This window comes from Aythya marila, assembly GCF_965140915.1.
Source record: "Aythya marila genome assembly, chromosome: 5".
NCBI lineage: Eukaryota > Metazoa > Chordata > Aves > Anseriformes > Anatidae > Aythya > Aythya marila.
Genome location: NC_139046.1, coordinates 36,960,820 through 36,980,375, shown reverse-complemented (window position 1 = coordinate 36,980,375; position 19,556 = coordinate 36,960,820). Strand labels below are relative to the sequence as shown.

Here is a 19,556-nt window from a genome sequence, read left to right as displayed (position 1 = left end):
CCAGCCCCTTTCTCTAACGCAAAAAAAAAAAAAAAAAAAAAAAAAAAAAAAAAAAAAGCTAAACTGGATAGATTTAAAAAACCTTTTCAGATTAGCGTTATTTCCAAAACGAGGGGACACTCCTTCAAGTGCGTGGGGACGGGCCCACGCTGACGTGAGGCCGTGGTGTGGAAAGTGGGGCTGAGGCCAGGGCGCCCGCCGGGCGGGGGAAAGAGGAAGCCCGGCCGGCGGGAGGGCTGCTGGGCCCGCGGCCTTGCCCCGGCCTCCATTTCGCGGGGCGCAGCGCGTGACGGCCTGGGGAAGGGCAGGGGATGGAAATCTCCTTCCATCTCTGCTGCCGGCAAGAGACGAGGCTCCCCAAGTGCACGGGAACTGATGAAAACAGCGGCTTTGTTTTTCTGAAATAAACTGCCACTTGAAAAGGAAACTATAAAAGCCTCACTCAGAAAGCGTGGGTTTTCTGTGAAAAAAAGGCTGTGGAAAAATGGTGCTATCTTACAAAAGAGAGCTGCGCCTTTGCATATTTAGCCGTGGATCTGCTGGTATTAGAGACAAAGTCAGATTTTATTGCTTTTTATTTTTTTGAGCCCTGCAGCACTGACACAGATGAGCCACGTAATGAACTGCAGAATCTTTTTTTTTCTTGAGCACCAGAAGTGACTTTTTTTTTTTCTAACTGTATACTGTATCAGCCTTAACTTTGCTAACACACCATAAGCCACATACAGCATTTTGTAGGTTCATAAAACTTGCAATTTTTTATTCAGGTGTACTGCTTTCCAGGATTAATCTCTACAGACTTTTAATTGAATTTGTGTGGCCTGCTGTTGATTTCACCCTCTTAAAGGCTGTGAGACCTTGCCATATGTGTTTGTACAGCATCATTTCTCGGAGCAGACCTGTGCTTGAAAAATGCTGCTGACTGCAACGTGCTGGTGCCTGCAAAGGGAGCACTCCAGGGATGCAGCTTCCCGAAGGAAACAGAGAAGGGTTAACTTCACTGAATGGTTGCAGAGTCCCGACTCTCCAGACCTCAGATGCTGAGAAAGAACATGAGACAATAATCCCTTAGAGAACGTGCTAAATAATTCAAGGCTAGTTTAATAAATAAATAAATAAATATTTTGTTGTAATAGTTTGGCCTTTCTTAATATAGCTTGGAGGAGCAGGATATCTGGCTGCTTTCTGAAAGTCCTTGTTATGGTATTTAATGAACCCTAGGGATCATTACACTATAAATATGGTTCATGTTTATATAGATGCATTGGGCAATGTATTACAATGCTAGGGGTTAAAAGTCATTTCCATGGATTCCCAACCAAGATAAACTCATCCACACCCCTGAGGTGAATAGTATTTAAGTCTGTGTTTGTATAAAGGAGGCCGTCAGACTTTCCAGCACCTGAAAAATGGTCAGGCTTATCTGTTACTTATCTCTCAGGCTTGGCTTTTATATGTAAATGTACCTACAGTGGCTGCAATGGATGGCCAATGATATCTCTGTCGTAGGGCTGGTCATTGCAGGCCAGATCTTCTCCACCAGCAGCAGCCATGCAGCTGGAGGGGAAATCCAGCCCAGCGCCTCCCCTGGGGACCAGGCTGAGAGCAGCAGCCATCTCGTGTGTGTCTTGAGGGAACTCTTCAGGCTGGTTCCCCTCCAGCCACAGGGACTTACCAGCAAGGGCTGGGCTGAAGTGGTAAGCTTGATCTAGGTAGCATATGATCTACATGATTATGGCTCATTTTAAACTGCTACTGGGCTTAGCTAGACTAATACTGAGGTAATGGAATATTCTGCATCTGCATGTAGCAGGATATTTTTAACACATATATGTGTGTTTACACACATGCGGAAATATAGCTGAGGTGACTCTTTTCTGAGAAGAGAACCGTGGGTTGAGACCAAATGCGGAAAACATTACACAGAAAAGTGTTGGAGAAAAAAAAAGGAACAAAAAACCCCTACACCTCACGTGTAGTAAAAGTGACTGTCTGTCAACAAACAAGGAAAAATCTCACAGGCACACAGATCAACCAGTGAAATGAGAGACCAGGGGAGAGAAACATAGCACTTTCCAAGGGTGAAAAATCACTGTAAAATATCAGACAGGCACTGAGTAATGTTGGATTGGCCTGCTGCAATGAACGGGGGCAAAATCTGACTGCTGGTGGTGGGGTTTGGTCGGGACACCAGGCTGGGAAACAGCTCTACTCCTCTGAGGGGGGAAAGTTGATTTTTAACCATGGCAAGTGCTCGAGCCACTCATTTCAAATCTGTAACATGCCGTTCAGTAGCTACAAACATCAGGCTGCTTTTCCCCTGTGACAAGCAAGTTGTTTCTTGCTTCCACCTTATTTCCATGTAGCCCACGGGCAAGCTGGAAAGCTTTGGACTCCAAAAGCAGAGAACACTTGAGCAGCATCAAAGAGGCAAGGTGAGTGCATGGCCGTCACTCCATGTGCACACCAGGGTGCACATCTTGCTAGCAGCTTCCAGAGCTGCCTGCTTGCTCCTGCCTGCTCTGCTCATCAGCGTGGAGCGGCTGAGGTGTGTGTGTGCGGCTGCTAAATGAACATTAATTCACATTACATCACCTGGGAGGCTGGAAGTCAGCTGCCTGGTTCCCCACATGGGGGATGTGAGGCTCAGCCAAGCTCCTTGGGCGTTACTTTTCTTTCTTCCTCATTTCATTTGCTGTTTTTTCTTTTTTCCTCTTTCAATATTTGCTTCCAAGAAGGGATTAGGTGTGATGGGTGTGGGGCGGATTGCTCCGACACTGCTTTGTGAAGGAAAGGGACCCGTTCATAGGAGAGTTGTGGGTTGTTTATTAGTAGCTTGCATGACTGCAGAAATCCCAGAGCAATATGCGGGGCACCAGGCACATGGTGGCTGCGCACAATTACCCTCCGCACCACGACAGAGCAAGCCCAGACTCAGACATTAATGTGGCTCTGAGGACAACACTTCATTCCACATCTCCAGTGGAAAGCTTTTATAAAAAGTCAAGTACCCACATGGGATTAGAGTAATAATAACGTCTTGCACTTTAGCATAAAAAATAGGGTGTGAAATCAAGCGGCTGATCAGTGGTCACAATTACTAACACATTGAATCCTCAGCTACTTTATTCCATTCAACAAACGGAACTGTTTTGATGTGGGCTCTACCAGAGACCAGGCACATAGTGCTTCTTCTTGCTTTTAGCAACAGGAAGTGTGGAGCATCAACAAAATTGGCATTTTACTGTTACAGGTCTGTGGAAACTGCTTGTCCGGGTGGCGAGAGGTGCTGGAGAAAACCCCACAACCCAGCCCCGAGCGGTGCCTGGAGCAGCTCACAGCTTGCTCTCTGTGGGCTGGGGAGTTCTGCAGGGAGGAAATAGCTGCAAAATCTCATTTTTATCACTGAACTCAGCAGCTACGCCTCCGAGTATAGCAATCTGACCTATTTCACCAGTTGTACACACCAGTTTTACACCGGCGTCAGTCCTGTGACGTCAGTGGGATTACTCCATCCCTGCATAAGATAAAAATCAGGCCCAAAGAACAGCTTTGCTGAGGAGGAACATGCTCTTTTGACATATTTCCTAGTCCAGCCACATTTACAAGAGATCAATCTCATGTTTGTTCTTTTTACATATCAAATCATTTGTCTTTTGGGAGTTCTCAGCTCCATCCACATGAAACCTTGAATACTGCCTCACCTACTATAAGATCCCAGTCAAGGAAGGACCAAGTCACAATGACTGGTGACAGCAGCATGCATGACCTCTATGATACCAACACCAGAGCTAGTGAGCTGGACCAGGAGCCACCAGCGTGAGGTGGGAGTGCAGAGAGGTTAGCAGGGTCAGTGCCTCGGGTACCATTGTGCCTTGTCCCTTCCTGGTCTGTCCCCATAGGGCAATGCTGAGACCCCTCAGGGTGACACTGTGAGGCGCAGAGGTGAAGCAGTATAGAGCTCCCAGGAGACAGAGTAGCAGGAAGACATCTGAAGCCTTCCTAGTTGGTGTCGTGTTGTACTGTATGGTCTTTCCTGCTTTTGCCTTCTAATAGAGTCATTGTATTTGTTTTATCTACTTTGATTTCTTTCTTCTGATTTTCCTGATTGTTACCTTCAGACCTTTTCTTCCTGTTCTGTGTTCTTTCCTTCAGACCCTCTAGATCCTCTGTGGCTCGTTTACTATCCTGCATCTCTTCCTGTGCTTCCTTCCACTACCACGGTCACATATCTCCTTCTCCTCTCCTTCTCAGCTCACCCTGTTCTCCGGTCTTCACTGCTGCAGTGTTTCCTATCATATTCTCCCTCCATTCATGTCTCCTATCTGTCAGTGTGCATATGGATCTTCAGACCTCTTTTGGGGATGCTGGAAACCAGGCCAGCAGAGTCTCTGGAGCTCTTTAAATGAAGCAGAAGGTGAGATTGGAAAGATGGCCAGAAGCAGAGAGAACGTGTGGTGTGAAATCAGGGAGATAAAACCTTTTGTTTTAACTGATATTGCTGCCAACAGCAATCTGGTCTACTGCTGCCAGCAGATAGGTGTGCCACCACACCTTAGTAGACAAGCCAAGGGATTTTCATACCTCCTGCCATGAGGATCTGGATAGGCTGTAAAGGCAGTTTAAACCTAAAGCCATTATGTCTGTTGACTACCCCTTACACAAAGCTATGCTCAGAGATCAGTAAGATTGCAAAACCAAGCTCCTATATTTAGAAAAGGCCAGGCTTATGCTGCTGGTGAAACATGAACCCAGTGCCTGCCACGCAAGCGTTAGAGCACTTTCTTGCCCAAGACCCCGCAGGAAGCCGGTTGCAGTGGGAAGCCAGACAGCACAGTGGGGGCTGGAGAGCACCCTCCCGCCCTTACCTCTGCCTGCCTCACCGGCCATCCTGGGCTTCAAATGAGGCAGAGTCTTGTAGAGCAAGTAGTCTGTGATCACGTAATTACAGACTGCCACGATGCATGTTCACAAAAGAGCTGAATTAAGCCCGAACAGGCAGTTACAAGCACTATTACATCATTAGACTAATCGCTCCTTGGCTGGTCATGAAGGACCTCATCCTGTTCCCACTGAAGCCAAAAGACCGTACCTCTATCGACTTGAGTGGAAGCTGGCTTGGGCTCGCCCCAAGGCTCATTCACGGCTGTTAGCTGCTAGTTGAGGCTGTACCCTTAAACACATTAAACTTTTCATGCATAACTCATGTACCACACCTAACACTTGCACTTTCATTCAAGTAGAGACTTCAGCCCCAGTGCTGTGGGTGGTGGAGTGTGAGGGGAACTTGCTCTGCCGCCACGCTTGCCCTACCTGTTCAGCCTGTTAAGTTGTACATCGCCGTCAGCCACTGCTGGCTGCTGAGCAGGAGGTGGAGAAGGTCTGCTCCGTCTGCTCCTGCCCTGCACAGCCCACAGCCAAAGCCGTCGTGGCCGCAGCGAGCCGATTATGTCTGTTTTCCCACCCTGGTGCATAGGTGAGAGCAGAGAGCCCTGGCAGCCATGTTGGCATCAGCTGCGACATGGTGGCACAAGATGGCAGCCACGGGAGCTGAATGGGGACGTGCACCCTCGCGGCGTTGTGTCGCAAGACCAGTGCCATGCTCCTTTGGGCTGAATGGCAGCTGTGCTGCAGGTTACTTTCCCAGAACAGTTCTCGTTACCTTCACCATATCCCCGACCTATCTGGCTTTATAGCTTTTGGAAACTGGCTGAATGTCTGAGATCTAGAGAGGAGGCTTTGGTGGGTGATAACCTAAGTGGGTGCAACCTTTATACCTGGATGCATCTTAACATCAACCCTCTTCTTTGTTTTTTTCCAAATATTGCACACAGTCATTGGAATTTTCCTTCACTACGACCTCACAAGTGGCCTTTTTGTTGCACCAAGAAACCGCTTGCCATCTCTGACATCTCTGCCCCTGTGGCTTACCGTGCTGTTGATTTCAGGGCTGCACACATCAAAGTGATGAGCACATCCCTCATTCCAGGGACAGAGCAGAATTTGTCACTTCAAACAAGTTGTGCACAAAATGCCCAGTTCAATCATTGCCGTGGACAAACTAATTATTCCTCTATCTAACAAGCCAAGGACACTTTTCCTGTTATTTCATCTCATGTTTTCCTTTGTCTAAATTAAACTGATCTGGTTTAACTCTCTTCTTGTATCACATGAAATAACTTCATCACTTCGTTTCTGTTTATCATGAAGAAATGGATGAGGTAATTTTATATTGCTCTTCATACTGTGATGTTGAACCATGGGCTTGAATGTCAGTGTTTGTGGATACATTTGACACACACAGAAGAGGGGGGAAGAGGACCAAAAATAAAAAATAATAATAAAGAGGACCACAAAATAATAATAAGAGGACCAAAAATAAAAAATAATAATAAAAGAAAATGAAAGGTAAAGGAGTAGAAAGGGCAAAAGAGAAACTCAAATTAAAAACAGAGAAAGCATATGTACACATATGTGTGTATCCATATACTCAGGCACACACACTCACAGTCACCCAGGCACACATGCTCTCACAGTCACCCAAGCAGACTGATATTAAGGCAGTTATTCAGCTGTTTCTAATACATAGTACAGAAAAAACTCGAGCTGGAGAAATATTTTGTTTTAACAGTGAGTCATCCATGAGAAAAATGTGGGTGTAGGTTATGGGAGAGGGGGCTGGGGGAGATTTTATGAAGGCTTATTTTGTAAACCCCCAAATAGGAAGGTGCATAAAGTTGATCAAGGCACAGAGCGAGTCCCTCCCTCCCTTGCGGACATGACAGAAGGTAAGAAGGTAATCAGCTCCCATTGAGAGCCTGATTGTGCCATTTGGGCCAAGGCCCTGTGCTGGATCTGTCCTGCCCTGGAGGGACCTGCAGGGATGGCAGTGGGAAGGCTCTGGGCCAGCCCTGCCAGGGCACCCCCAGGCACAGCCATGGACACTGCAATGACAGCCAAGCCTGGGCAATGCCAAATGTAACAGCTATGCTTTACCTGAGTGTCAGCAGCTCTTGAGGGCCCGACTGTGCTGCTGGAGACGTCCTTCAATCTGGAGTAATTCAGATTTACTTCGCTGTCAGTGAAACCAGGAAGAGGCCCCAGGGCTGAGGGTTCCCTTCCAGCCCCCTGATCAGCACAAGTACCAAACACACCAGGAACCATTGTCCCAGCACATCCGCAGCCAGACTCTCAGAGGCTGGGAACTGTAAACACGTTGTCAGGTTGTGAAATGCCCATTGATTCTCAGGACTGTAATCACCATGGGAAGAAAGGTGGCTATCGCTTAGGAGCAACAGCCTGAAGATCAGGCTTTCTCCCTTGGCTATCTTGCAGTTTTTCTATGGGAGTTTCAATTCTTATGTCCTGGTTTTCTCACCAATAAACCCAAGTGACTAATAAGGACCAGTCTTCCCAGGAACAGCTGAACACTATTTGTGGATATTGCACAGAGCATTCATGATGGCTAACGTTTTTCTGGTGGGTGAAACCTGCTGAGATCCAGAGCTAATTATTCCTTGGTGTGATTCAAGGGGGTATGGCCAAGAATAGCAGCAAAATGAGCAGCAAAAGACTTACCAGGAAATAAAGTGTAATGGTAAAATCTATTAGAGCATGGAACTGGCTTCTGGGGAAAAGGCAAGGGCTCCATTCCTTGGGCTAATTAAAAAAGATACCACCAACAACACCTTATAGGCAACAATCCTCTTTGCTTCTTTAGGATGGACTATCTAGCTGAACAAAGAGGAGGCCGACTCCTATAACTCTGCTATACCTGTGTGACTGTAGAGAAATGCTATTTACTCTAATTATATTATTCCTTGTATACACCAGGGTTAGTGAGAGAGAATTTCTCTGGGTCTTTTCCGTCTGTTAAGTTCCATGGTTTGTGATTCACTTTAAAAAAACAAGGGTGGTTGAAAAAAAGAGTTGTTTTCAGCTGTGTGGTGATGAAATACAGTAACTGAAAATGCTGTGGGTTTTGAGGTTGGATTTTGTGATTAAAATATTGTTAGGTTCAGGATAGGATTGGTTGGTAAAATGAGTTACAGTAAGACATTATGCTTTCACCTCTAGAAAGTTGAGTTCAAGCCCTGTTTAAGATCACAAAACCAGTAAGTAGTTCAGGATGATTAACAGTTTCTGAACAGGACAGGACAGGAACACCCAGGGGCTGGGAAGGTCAGGTTGGATTCCCACCATGGAGGCCCTGGCCTCAAGCACAGGAGGGCACTGCAGGCGAAGGCAGACCTCTGCTGGCACGGAGACAAGGGGGGCAAAAATCACTGCCACAGGAGATGCTGAGGGTCCAGATGAGGGCTGTGTGGCCATGTGGTTGCAGTGGGCACCACATGAAGCACATGTCCTGCATGCCAGTGGTAGAGGCTCAATCCTGTTTTGTCCCACCACCTCAGTCTATGACAGCAGGCATGGGCCACACTACTTCTATAAAACAGTGCAACAATACAGACCGCTGTGCATTTCTTCCTATGTGAGGTAACCAGATTGATCCTTAAAACAATGATGCTCCTCAAGATTCCCATTTTGCAATTTGTTTATGTTGAGCATCATAAGCTGCTGATTCAAACAGCCAAGCTGCAGAAGAAATGTTGCCAGGAACCCTATCGAGTTCATTTCCCCCCCACGGTTTCAGTTTTAGCCTATCTCAACAAGATGTGTACTCATCAAATACGCAACTTGCAGACATGCAGGCCAGAGAGCTGTAACCAGCTTCGATGCCCTTCAAGCTGCTAAATGGAAACCAATGCAGCAAGCAGATTTGGGCCTCTGCTCTCGAGCAGCTGAGGCCAACCCACTAGCCAAGTACTACTTGCACTTGAAATACAGCACAGATAGGGTGTAAGTGGTGTATCATCGCTGTTCTGGTGCTGTGCATTTACCCTAAATGCAATTAATGTGGTTACTGTTAGCAGAGAGTTACAGATCTACTCACAAGTTAATAGCTGTTAAAATCTTCTTTTCTAGTTGTCTGGAAATAAAACTGAACTTTTTTCATAGCATAGTATTAGGTATTTTCTGTTATTTCTGGGATTTTGTAAAGTACTATCAGAGGGTTTTTTGATTTGTTTGTTTGCTTTTTTTCCGTAATTTCAGTGATTCCTAGAACAAAACAAATTTTATCCAATTTGAACTTGAGTACTTCAGTGAAAGAAAACTAAAATGTTTTCTTTTAGCACTCACTTAGCAAACAGTTCTAAAGTTTATCTGTGAGCTTGGTTTACAGGGGGAGCTACAAACATTCAAAACCACAACATGCTTCCAAAGTGTTTTAGAGAGCTGGGTATTATTTGATCCATTTTATAGACTGGTCCCAGTTGGTGCATAGAACAGAGCCCAGCTCTAGCCCCATGTCCTTTATGGTAACCATCAGCCCACAATACTATTCATATGAGCTTTTGACTCTGCTTAGCTAGTCAGGAATTCAGAGGTACTGCACTTACCTTTTCTCGAGTAAAGGAAAACCTAGCCTTAGGTTTGGGATAACCCAAAATGCAATTAACAAATTCATTCAATTTCTGCAGTAAGAAAGTATCCGGTTCAGTAAGGAAAAGTGTGACACCTCCAGAAATCCTTTTTAATGCTTCCTTTCTTCTGAGGAGCAGAAACATACTGCCCTAGAAAACTTAAGTATCTCCAAGATTTGGCTTTAGGAGGAGCCCTGGAAAACCAGCAAATTCAGGTTCATCCTGGCAGAGGCAGTGGTTTCCAGTGTCCTCATTTCCCTACAGAGACCTCCTCATTTCTAGCAAGGGGGCTGTGGTGCAGAAGCTCCTGATGAGAGCTGCTGTGACAGTATGTAAGGGGAGAGTCATCATGTGCTCCCAAGATGACTCCCTGAACAAGTGCAAGAACAAGTGCTGTGTTTCTGCAGTAGCTGCCATCTCCAGATGGATTCAAGATATGACTAAAGGAAAGCTCATTGCAGCAGCCTAAGTCTGCTGGATCTGGAAATGTGGGTGGATAACACCCCATTGAAGGGCAGTGTTGCAAAACTGGGGAGTCACATTGCCCTTTCCATCAGAACGATTCTCAGAGCGTCATTCCCTAGACGTTTGCATCACTTTTCCTTGCACTCTCCCAGGTTCAGTCATTGTTTTCCCAGCGCTCTCCACGTGGCAGCCTTGCACAACACCTGTGAGGCTCCTTGGGAAGCACCCAGGCTTGGCCGCCAGCAGGTGAGGGCTCCCAGGGGAGCCCTCGGCCTAATCCGGCAGACCCGTGGCTCATCGGGGCAGCAGCTTTGTGTCCCTCTTAAATATCAGAGACGTGAAACGCAAGTGCGTATGTCACAGCGGAGTCAGAGCAGCCCACGCATCCTGCCAAGAGAAGCACGGTGTCCCCACGCCGCCCCTGCCCCGGCAGCCCGGGGCCTGTGCTGCAGAGCAGGAACAAAACAAACCACTGCGGAAGTGTGGTTAACAACACCCGGCACGACGCGTTCTCGACAGCCCGGCTTCGTGCTGGGGCGAGCCGGTGGGAACGGGGCGTGCTGCGGCAGGCAGGCCCTTCAGGCCGGGCCCTGCCCTGCGATGATGTGCAAAGCGCGGTGGCTGCAGGCACCCCAGCCTCCCCAGGCCGCCCTTCAGCCTTGTGCCCTGCTTCCCCTGCTCGTCCTGCCCCATGGCCCCCCTGCCATGGCCATGGGTGGCCCTGGTTGGCAGTGGTAGTGGGGTGGAGGCAAGGAGCCTGCCCTGGTGTTTTCTGCCCATAGCAGGAGGGCGGATCAGAGCTAGGCGAGGTGGGAGCAGCCATCACGTGCTGCTGCAGCCCCCTGAGGGGAGGGGAGGTGGGACCACCACCATAGCTCTCATGGCCATGCTGCTTTGTTCAACTGCAGTGCATCCGTGCAAGCTCATGTCACAGGCATGTGAGCTAAAAATCTCTGATGGGTGCTGAGTCACTCAGCACTAAATCAGCACTTCATATTCTGGCACAACTAGATCCCCTCACGGCATTAAGAGCCAGGACAAGCTCCAGCACGGAAGTATTTGGTGCAGTCATTTGATCCGCATCCATCTATCTCACTGTAACCCCAAGACACATTCCAATTTCGCAGGAGATATGAAGCACGCACCTCAGAGGAGCACAGCGTGGGTTTTGGGGGCGTGCAGGCAGCGTGGACAGGGCATGGTGTGGGAGCAGCGGTGATCCACCTGGTCAGGATCCCAGCAGCTATGGCCCAGCTGCATCACGAGCTCTGCTTTGAGGCTGTGTTTACTTTCTTGTGTGTGCAGGTCTAACAAAAGGAAAAGCAAAGAGATGCCTTCTTCGTGAAAGGGCCGGGGCTAAGGAAAGCCTTGCACTGCTTTCTCCCGGTGTACTAACAGTGTAAAGAAAGAAACTCCTTCAAACTTTTTAAACTCGCTTTTTTTTTTTTTTCTTTTTCTTTTTTCACTTGAAAATACCTCAAGGGGAATTCTGAATACCTCCCTGCTTGGGCTTATTGGTATTTATATTTGAGCTGCAGAGTAGTGGAGCTGTGTGCATAATTGATTACTGTTCCAGGCAGATCTCAAATAAAAAGAATTTGGTTTCCTCATTAAATGGAACCTTCTCTCCCCCCCCCCCCCCCCCCCAAATAGGAGCTCTCTATTCGGGTATTCAGGAAAGCACCAAATGTTTAATCTGTTCGTTTTTTGTTTTGTTTTGTTTTGTTTTTTTCTTCTTTTTTTTTTTCTTTCTTCTTTTCTTTCTTTCTTTCCTTTTTTTTTTTTTTTGTTTTGTTTTGTTTTGTTTTGTTTTCCAAGAGTTTTGTTTCACTTAGAAATTACTAAAATATAACCAAACCCTTGAAAAATCATTCTAAAATGAAAAACAGCATTTGGATACTGCAGCACTTAAGTGTGGCAATATTTCTAAGTATTTTTTGCTGAAGCTATTTACAAATACAATGCATTTTTTGTTGGCCTGAAGCAGCATAGAATCAATTATTTACGTGAAGTAATGTGCCCAGCTCCACTTGAGATTGTTCTTTCAGTGCAAGTGTATTCAGGTGGCACTCATGACAAACGCTGCCTTGGCATGGGTGGAAGCAAAAAGAGCTTTGTTTGATCAATGTTTCACAGCGTGAAAAAAAAAAAAAAAAAAAAAAAAGCAGCGCTAACTTCCCTCTTCTGTTGCCAAGGCATCTCCTTGGGATGGCCCGGAGAGGCAGCCGGGGGACAGGGGAATTCAGTTTCCATGACTCATTCATTCCTGGGCTGCTCTGTGGAAACAGCCAACAAGTGGTCGATTGGTGGCAATTGTCATGGAGAGTTTGTGATGTGGATGCTCAGACCATCAGCATATTGCACAAGAGCCATTCAAGAGCCTTTCCTCTTCAGGTAAGCAAGACCAGAGCTGTCTCTAAACCTGAAAAACCCCACCTGTGTTTCTTAACAAACCCCCATCTCAACCACCTTTCGGTGTGTTGTTTATTTAACATTTATGTTTTATGATAGTTTTATCAATAATGAAAGTAAATCAACCAAACCACTAATGAAATAATACAGCAGGGCCAGATAAGTGTCAGGGATGTCAGGCAGAGAAAAAACAAGCTTGCTTCAGAGGAGGAATATTTTAGAGACTACTGTGGGAGAAGACATTTTAAAATTATTCAGTGTTCAAATCATGTCTTGCTCTAAGCTTCTGCCTGTGGCACATTGCGTTCTCAGTGCTCCTCAAAGTGCATAAAAACCACAAAGTATGTTCAACAAAATAGAGAGTAAGAGTATGCTTCAAAGAAACACTTTAAGCTCCCTACACTTGTTCTGGGAGGCTTCCCGCAGTCCCGTGACACAGCTGGGTTTATCTAATGCTCTGTCTGAAGGGGCTTTATTTCTACCAGATCCCTTTTCCATCCCTCCCCTTGAGCCAGGCCTTCACTGAGTCAATTTTTCCCTATTTGCCCACTATAAAAAAAAAAGAAAATCTCTTTTTTTTTTCTTTTGTTGGGTGGCTTTCAATCCCCCTCCTCCTTTGGCAGCAGTAAAGCTTTATAGGAGTATAAAGGGCCAGCCTAACTATGGCAAGTGTTCAGAGCATCTCTTCCTTGAAGTTCCAGCTTTGCTTTTTGCAGGGCTAGGAGACACCTTTGATACGTGGCAGCTCCCCCCTCTGTTGTACTTGCATTCAAGGGTGCGAAAAAAGCAGTCATGCACCAGGTGGTTCCCATGCACATATTCTCAGTGTGCCACACTCTGCAACAACAACAAAACCTTTACGCATTGCTGAGGTAGCTCTCACTTGTAACCTGACGGGTTAGTCATACCGCCACTGGAGATGCACAGCCGTGATGGGAGGGTAGGGAGCCAGCAATTTACGAGCACAGTGAGAGCACAGTGAGGGTGCAGATACACAGTGAGGATGCAGATACTGCCCTGCAAGGTGGAGGCCTCTTCTCTGAGCCAGCTCCCACCGGGCTCATAGGTGGTGCCTGCATGCAGCCCTTCAGAGCGGCACTAATCCTGCCTCCTGTCCTGAGCAGCTGGGGCAGTGCGGGAGACACCAAAAAGGTATCCACAGAGACATCAGTTTGAACCAGGCTTCTCTGCTGTTCTCTCAGTGGATTCGCTTTGTTCGGGCAGATTCACCAAAAAAGTACAGCACAGGACCAGTGGCCAGGGTCCCCATGCCACCTCACTTTTCCACACAGCAAGAAGTGGCACCAGCAGAGAGCTTGGTCATGCTGGTAGCTCCTGAATCCTGCTGCCCTTCCTAGTTCCCCAGATCCCAATGACAAATTTGGACATCTCAAAATGCTCCAGAGCACAGTGTGGGCAGGGGGAGGCGTGCTCCACTGCCCTGGGTCACAGCATGGCCTGGCCCACTTGTGCCCTGCATCGCCCCAGGAGGTTGTGCTGGGCCTCAATGGGGGCTGTAAAGGGACACTTAGCATCCTTGTGCTGGATGGCCCTCCTCTTGTTGCTATGCATGCATTCAGTGTTTAAATCCGGCTTCATTTCCCTCTGAAAGCTCGTCTAGCAATCTGAAAAAAAAAAAAAAAAAAAAAAAGCATTTGTTTTCAGAACAAATTTGTGGCATTGCAAACTCCAAGCAGGAGCAGGCTCACTTGTGCTAGTTGCTGTGTGAAGGCAGTTCACAGATGAATATGGCCCCATATGATCTTCTTTTGTCTGAGACATAAAGCTGCAGCTCCAAAAGGCTGGTAATCTTTTTCCATGGTGCTATCCAGGTCTGAAATAAGTGGGGTGTGGTAAATCTGTGCTGACGTAAATGAGAGAAGGTGTTTTGAAGAACCCAGGACAGGGAGAACAAATTAAAACCAGAGCAGTCTGCTGAATATTTCACAAGCAAAGCCTAGTCTATTTTCTGTTTCTTATTTTTGTGATTGCTGAAATTCCCCTCATCTTAAATTAAAGAGATGAGGCCAGGAGGCCAGAGCCAGCGTGGTTTGCCATGGTGAACCAGCAGAAGCCAAATGAGGAGAGACAGTGAAACCATGAACCACCCATGGCAAAGATTAGGGACTGAGGATGCAGAGATCCGGCTGGATTGACAGCTATCCCCTGTCTGGTGTGGGATGATCCCAAACCTCACAGCCAGACACAGCTACAGCTGGGTCAGTTGGGAATGGGGTTTGGTACCAAATCACTTCTCTCCTGTTTCAGGCAGTGACGGTGTTTTGGTTTGGGCTTTTCTCCCACTCTCAAAGTTGTGGAAAGCTGTGGACCGGACTTTTTCTACTTGCCAAGGACAAAAACCTCTTCCTCTTACTGCATTCATTTGCTAAATAGCATGATTGTCTGTCTGTAAGAAGCATTTTGGAAAAAGCTGTTTGGGCTTGATTTTTATATTCCTCTTCCTGCAGCAAAGCATCTGCAAGTTCAGTACAAGCAGATCAACAGAGTCCAGCACGGCGAGTAGCCTAGCTACAGACTTCAGCTTGAGCTCTGAACTACTGAGGTTTTGAATGATGTCAGTCTGGTCTCTTGAGGGCTGCTGTTGTCATCAGATAGTGAGGTTGATAAGGCACATGTTATGATGAGGCGTACTGTTGGGTTTAACCATAGTATCGTGCACGAGGTGCCATGAAAGCGGTGCATTTCCTGGTACAGTACCTTGATAAGGCTGCCTCTGCTTCATAGGTATTTCCACCACACTGTCCTGTGTGTTCAGCACGCAACAGATTGCTGACAACCCGAAAGACCAAACATCGCAAGGGTTCAAAAATCCATTTCCTCTATCACAAACATGTTTGTTTGGGACTTTGTATTCCTTTTCCTGATCTCAGTTTCACTCTCTTTTTCTTTTCTTTTCTTTTCTTTTCTTTTCTTTTCTTTTCTTTTCTTTTCTTTTCTTTTCTTTTCTTTTCTTTTCTTTTCTTTTCTTTTCTTTTCTTTTCTTTTCTTTTCTTTTCTTTTCTTTTCTTTTCTTTTCTTTTCTTTTCTCTCTTCTCTTCTCTTCTCTTCTCTTCTCTTCTTTTTTTTTTTTTCTTATTTTTTTTTTTTTCTTCTCCCTTTCCAGACTTTTCTTTTCCAGGTCTTTCCAGACCTTTTTCAAAACTGGAAAAAGCAGGACCAGAAACAGCTATTCAGAGCTAGACAAAGTACAGCCACTTTCTGGAGCTGGTTTTCTGCCAGTCCCTCATCCCCTGCTCTAGTTGGGAAGCACCTGAAATCCAGCAGAGCCCATGGGCTAGAGGTCCTCGGCTGGATTTGGAGACCCCAGCCCCCACCAGCACTGTTTTTCCCACTGCTCGGATGCTCAGAGCCAAGCTGTGGTTTCTTCCCCTCCTCCCATTCTACTTCACATTGGATATTGTGGTTTGTGCTATTGGCAGACCAAATGATAACAGCTCAGGACCAGTTCTGTGAGTCAAGGAGCACTGAAAGGGAGTTTGTATCTTGCCTTTACCTAGATTTTGCTTTTTCATCATCATTGATTTTTTTTCTTATGTACTTCTTATTTTTCACTTAGATGGAACTGGGAAACCAGGCAGGCTGGATTCCTGACCACCCCTCATTTTCGGTCATGGGGAAGAACAGATCGGTCTTAATCCCACCAGAGGGACTACACGCAACAGACAAGCTAAAACTGAAGTGACCCATGCTTCTGTCAGCTCTGGCCTATTCACAATTTATCTCCACATACCAGAAGAAAGGTGGAAAAAGTACATTTTAAAAACCCTGATTATAGAAATTATAACATTAAACTCTGCTGTCTATCAGTTTTCAATATGCCAATGAAAAAAAAGCCCATTTCACTACCTAAATACGTCCTCCAGGACCCAGTAGGGAAGTATAACACCTGTGTGAAAAGAGCAGCAGTTAATGTGGCAGCAAAATCTTGAGCTGACAAAGGCAGTGTGTACAAACTGTACAAGCCCGCAGCCCTGTGAAGAGCGGTAAGAGGCTGGGTAGGACGGCACTCAGAGCAATGCAAGGGCGTTGGGTTTTTCCATCCCCCAGAGGAGATGAACTCAGCGTAGCCTTTGAACTTCTTCAGGCCTTTTAGAAAGTAACTCATTGCGAGCTTTTCAGCACATGGAGGAGAGGAGATGCTGGCTGTGCAAAGAAGGAGGGAGGCAGAGCTGGGGGGGCACCAGGCAGGAGCAGAGCTCCCCATTTGGACATGCTGGAGGAGCTGGGTGGGCTTCCACAGCTGGAACCCACCCCAGACAGGCTGCTGTCTGTCACTTTGCTGAGTTTATTGCTGTGATGACTTGCACATTTTGAAGCCCATCTTGTGTTCCCTGCTGTCTGTCCTGTAGAGAAAGCATCAAATGCACTTTGTATCTGATCTGAACTGAGAACCCCATCTCACGCCCTCTGACGTTGCTCACCCATGCCTTGCTCCCGCCTTTTGTGGTATTAGAGGCTTAATTGCCTGTAGTTTTATCAGCCTAAGTGGTTATAATTGCTAATCATGTTGCACGTGACAACATAGTCATATGCTGAATTAGAAAAAATATTGAAAGAGCAGATAGAGGTGACCTAGTAAACATTCTGTGTGTCAACCATATTTTTACACCAGTTTTGATGAGGCTTCCTACAAGGATTGTCAGAGGACATTAAGTATCACCAGCCAAGCTATTGGAGTGAGAAGTATGACAGGCCAAGAATCTGCACCAGATTTAGACCCAGAGTGATCCAGCATCCCAGAGAGAGGATCACCACCTCCTCTTTCTCAGGGCAGAACCTCACTCCACAGTGGTGGCCACTGGTGAGAAACATTGGACAACTTAAATTGCAAGGGCTTGGCAGAGCAATTCAGAACTGTGGAGCTCACAGCAAGAGGCCTGAGGACCAACACCAGGACAGCAAGCAAGCCAGCTGCTGCCACAAAAGGGAGATGAACGTTTGTGATGAAAATGAAGGGACTGTTTCTTCTTCCCCTACACACTCGCCCTTTGGAAGTGAGCTGATCAGTGAGGTCACAGGGCCAAAATCTACAGCTGATTTTTTTTTTAAGGCTGGATAATTTTATGGCCACTGTTAAGTGCTGTAATTTATGTAAACTAAGTTAATGATAAGTGGAAACAACTTGACTCATGTTTAAAAGCCTGTGTTCCCTGGGGACAAGGATGAGCACTTCTCTTTCAGGAAGGAAAGCTAAAGGGCAGGAGCAGAGCTTCTTCTGAATGCCTGACAGAGGGGCAGCTGCCCAAGGATCCTGTCTGCCTTGGAGCATGGCACTCCAATCAGAGCTACATATTCCTACATGCATTCCCATACATGCAGCTCAGCAGAGATAAATTCCCAAGAATTTCAAAAAAAAAAATCAAACAAAACAAAAACAAACAAACAAACACAAAAACAGAGGAAGAACAGCATCAATGAGAGCAGAATCAGGATGAAAATGAAAGTACAGGGTGGTTTAGGATACCCTGTGCATGGAAGAGATACAGGACGAGAGCAGTGGAAAGGTTTGGAGAAGCAGATTCCCTGAGACCAGGCTGATGAAGAGTGCAGCAGGGACTTTATCTAGAAGCTGGGCTCTAGTCTTATTAGCCAAAGGGGATGGGGCAAGAAGTTAATGGCTGTAAACCTCACGAGGAGACATTCGGGTTAAATATTAGGTTAAAGAGAAGTTAGAACAGCCTGAGCGGTGAACCACCCTGACATGGGACCGCTGTGGAAGCATCGGTGCTGGAGACATTCAAGGCTAACACAAGTCAACTGTCTGTGCCGGAGAGGTGGTTTGGGGATAATGAGATCAGTCCTGTCATAGTTAAGAGTGAAGGTCTAGATGACTCACTAGAAATCCCTGCCAACCTGGATGATACACTGATAACCCCACGGGCCGCCTGTCTCCAGCCTCCATCACGAGACCGCTGGCCTCCTCCAGCTGCCTGCCCTCACGTTCTCCCAGGCTGCTAGCTTTAGAAACAAACTTTCAGATGGTTTAAAAACATTTCCAGTTCTGTTTTCATTCACATATAAAGTGTTTTGCTGGTCAGAAAAGTGCCAGAAGAAGGAAAATATCTTGGTCAGCAGATTCAGTCTATGAATCCAAAGCCGCACCACCTAAATTTAGAGGAAAATAATTTTCTGCAGTTCTCCTAGCTGTTTTGGCTGTGCAGCTTCAAGAGAGGGTGAATTAGATTTGTTCGTAGCTTTTCAGTCCCCTGATAAATGTATAAGTCATGGGGAAAATAGGGTTTATTGTAAGCATAGCACACAAGACCTGAGGCCAAGAGAAAATAAGCAGGCAACCTCTTTGCATATTTTTAGTACTGTCTCTTTTCCAAGCAGAAGTGCACCTTTGCACCTTTTACTCTCTCATGTTGGCCTTGGACATAACCTTTCTTTGTTTCTTGTGACTGCAATGGCTTAGTAAGCCAGGACTTTGCTAGTGTCCCAGATCCCTTGCAGCATCTCCGGAGCTGAGAACACGATATATTCTCTCACTGTAGCTATAATCAGGGCAAACCACGATGGCTCCCACATTAGACTGCTTGAGAAATCTCTTTATAGCAAACACAGCAAGAGCTTCAAGAAATAACTTCATTGGTGTTTGTTCCATATAGTTTAATGTCTCCTTAGGGGCCGTGGCTACCATCCCAAACAACATTTCTATGGCTTGCGTGGCTACATCCTTTTCCTGTGAATCAACGTTGGCATCTGCTCATCCAGAGCATTCAGGAGAAATATTTGCTGTTGCCTGGAGACTAAGACAGGAGAAAAAGTATCGGGAGCCCTAAATTATTTTTGCAGCTCTTCCTCTGATCCCGTGCCACTCCCAGACAATCCCCTTCACTTAGCAGTTGTGTATCTTGTGGGTTCTTCAACCTGGGGAATAGGTACAGTTATACTCGCCAAGTGCCCAAAATACTTGAGAGTCCTCCCAGGCTTTCACGTGAAAGGAATCACGTAGAAGTATAAAATACATCTTCTACATGGGCCAAAGGGACTCTGCCCATCTTTGTCAGCGTTGTCATTACTTGCACTTGCTGTCCTCTCCAGGAGGGAGATAAACCCTGGGGAGACAGAAGGATTGCACTAAAAACTGGCCTTTCACATCGCACCAAAAACCGCTGGAACATGTGGGGGATGAGGGAACTTCCTTCCACCCAGAGGTGCAAGAAAACTCTG

At 46.4% G+C, this 19,556-nt stretch overlaps 1 protein-coding gene across 5 annotated transcripts in view; it reads left to right on the top strand.

Moving 5' to 3' along the window:
* RAD51B (RAD51 paralog B) overlaps positions 1-16,458 on the top strand; it is a 458,335-nt gene extending 441,877 nt beyond the window's left edge. For all 5 annotated transcript variants that reach the window (XM_082762401.1, XM_082762400.1, XM_082762399.1 and 2 more), the window contains 2 exons: positions 12,146-12,344; positions 15,940-16,458. In XM_082762401.1, coding sequence (XP_082618527.1) covers positions 12,146-12,344; positions 15,940-16,018 — 278 coding nt within the window. In that variant the 3' untranslated portion in view covers positions 16,019-16,458. The remainder of the gene's footprint in view (positions 1-12,145; positions 12,345-15,939) is intronic.
* Positions 16,459-19,556: the final 3,098 nt, after the last annotated feature.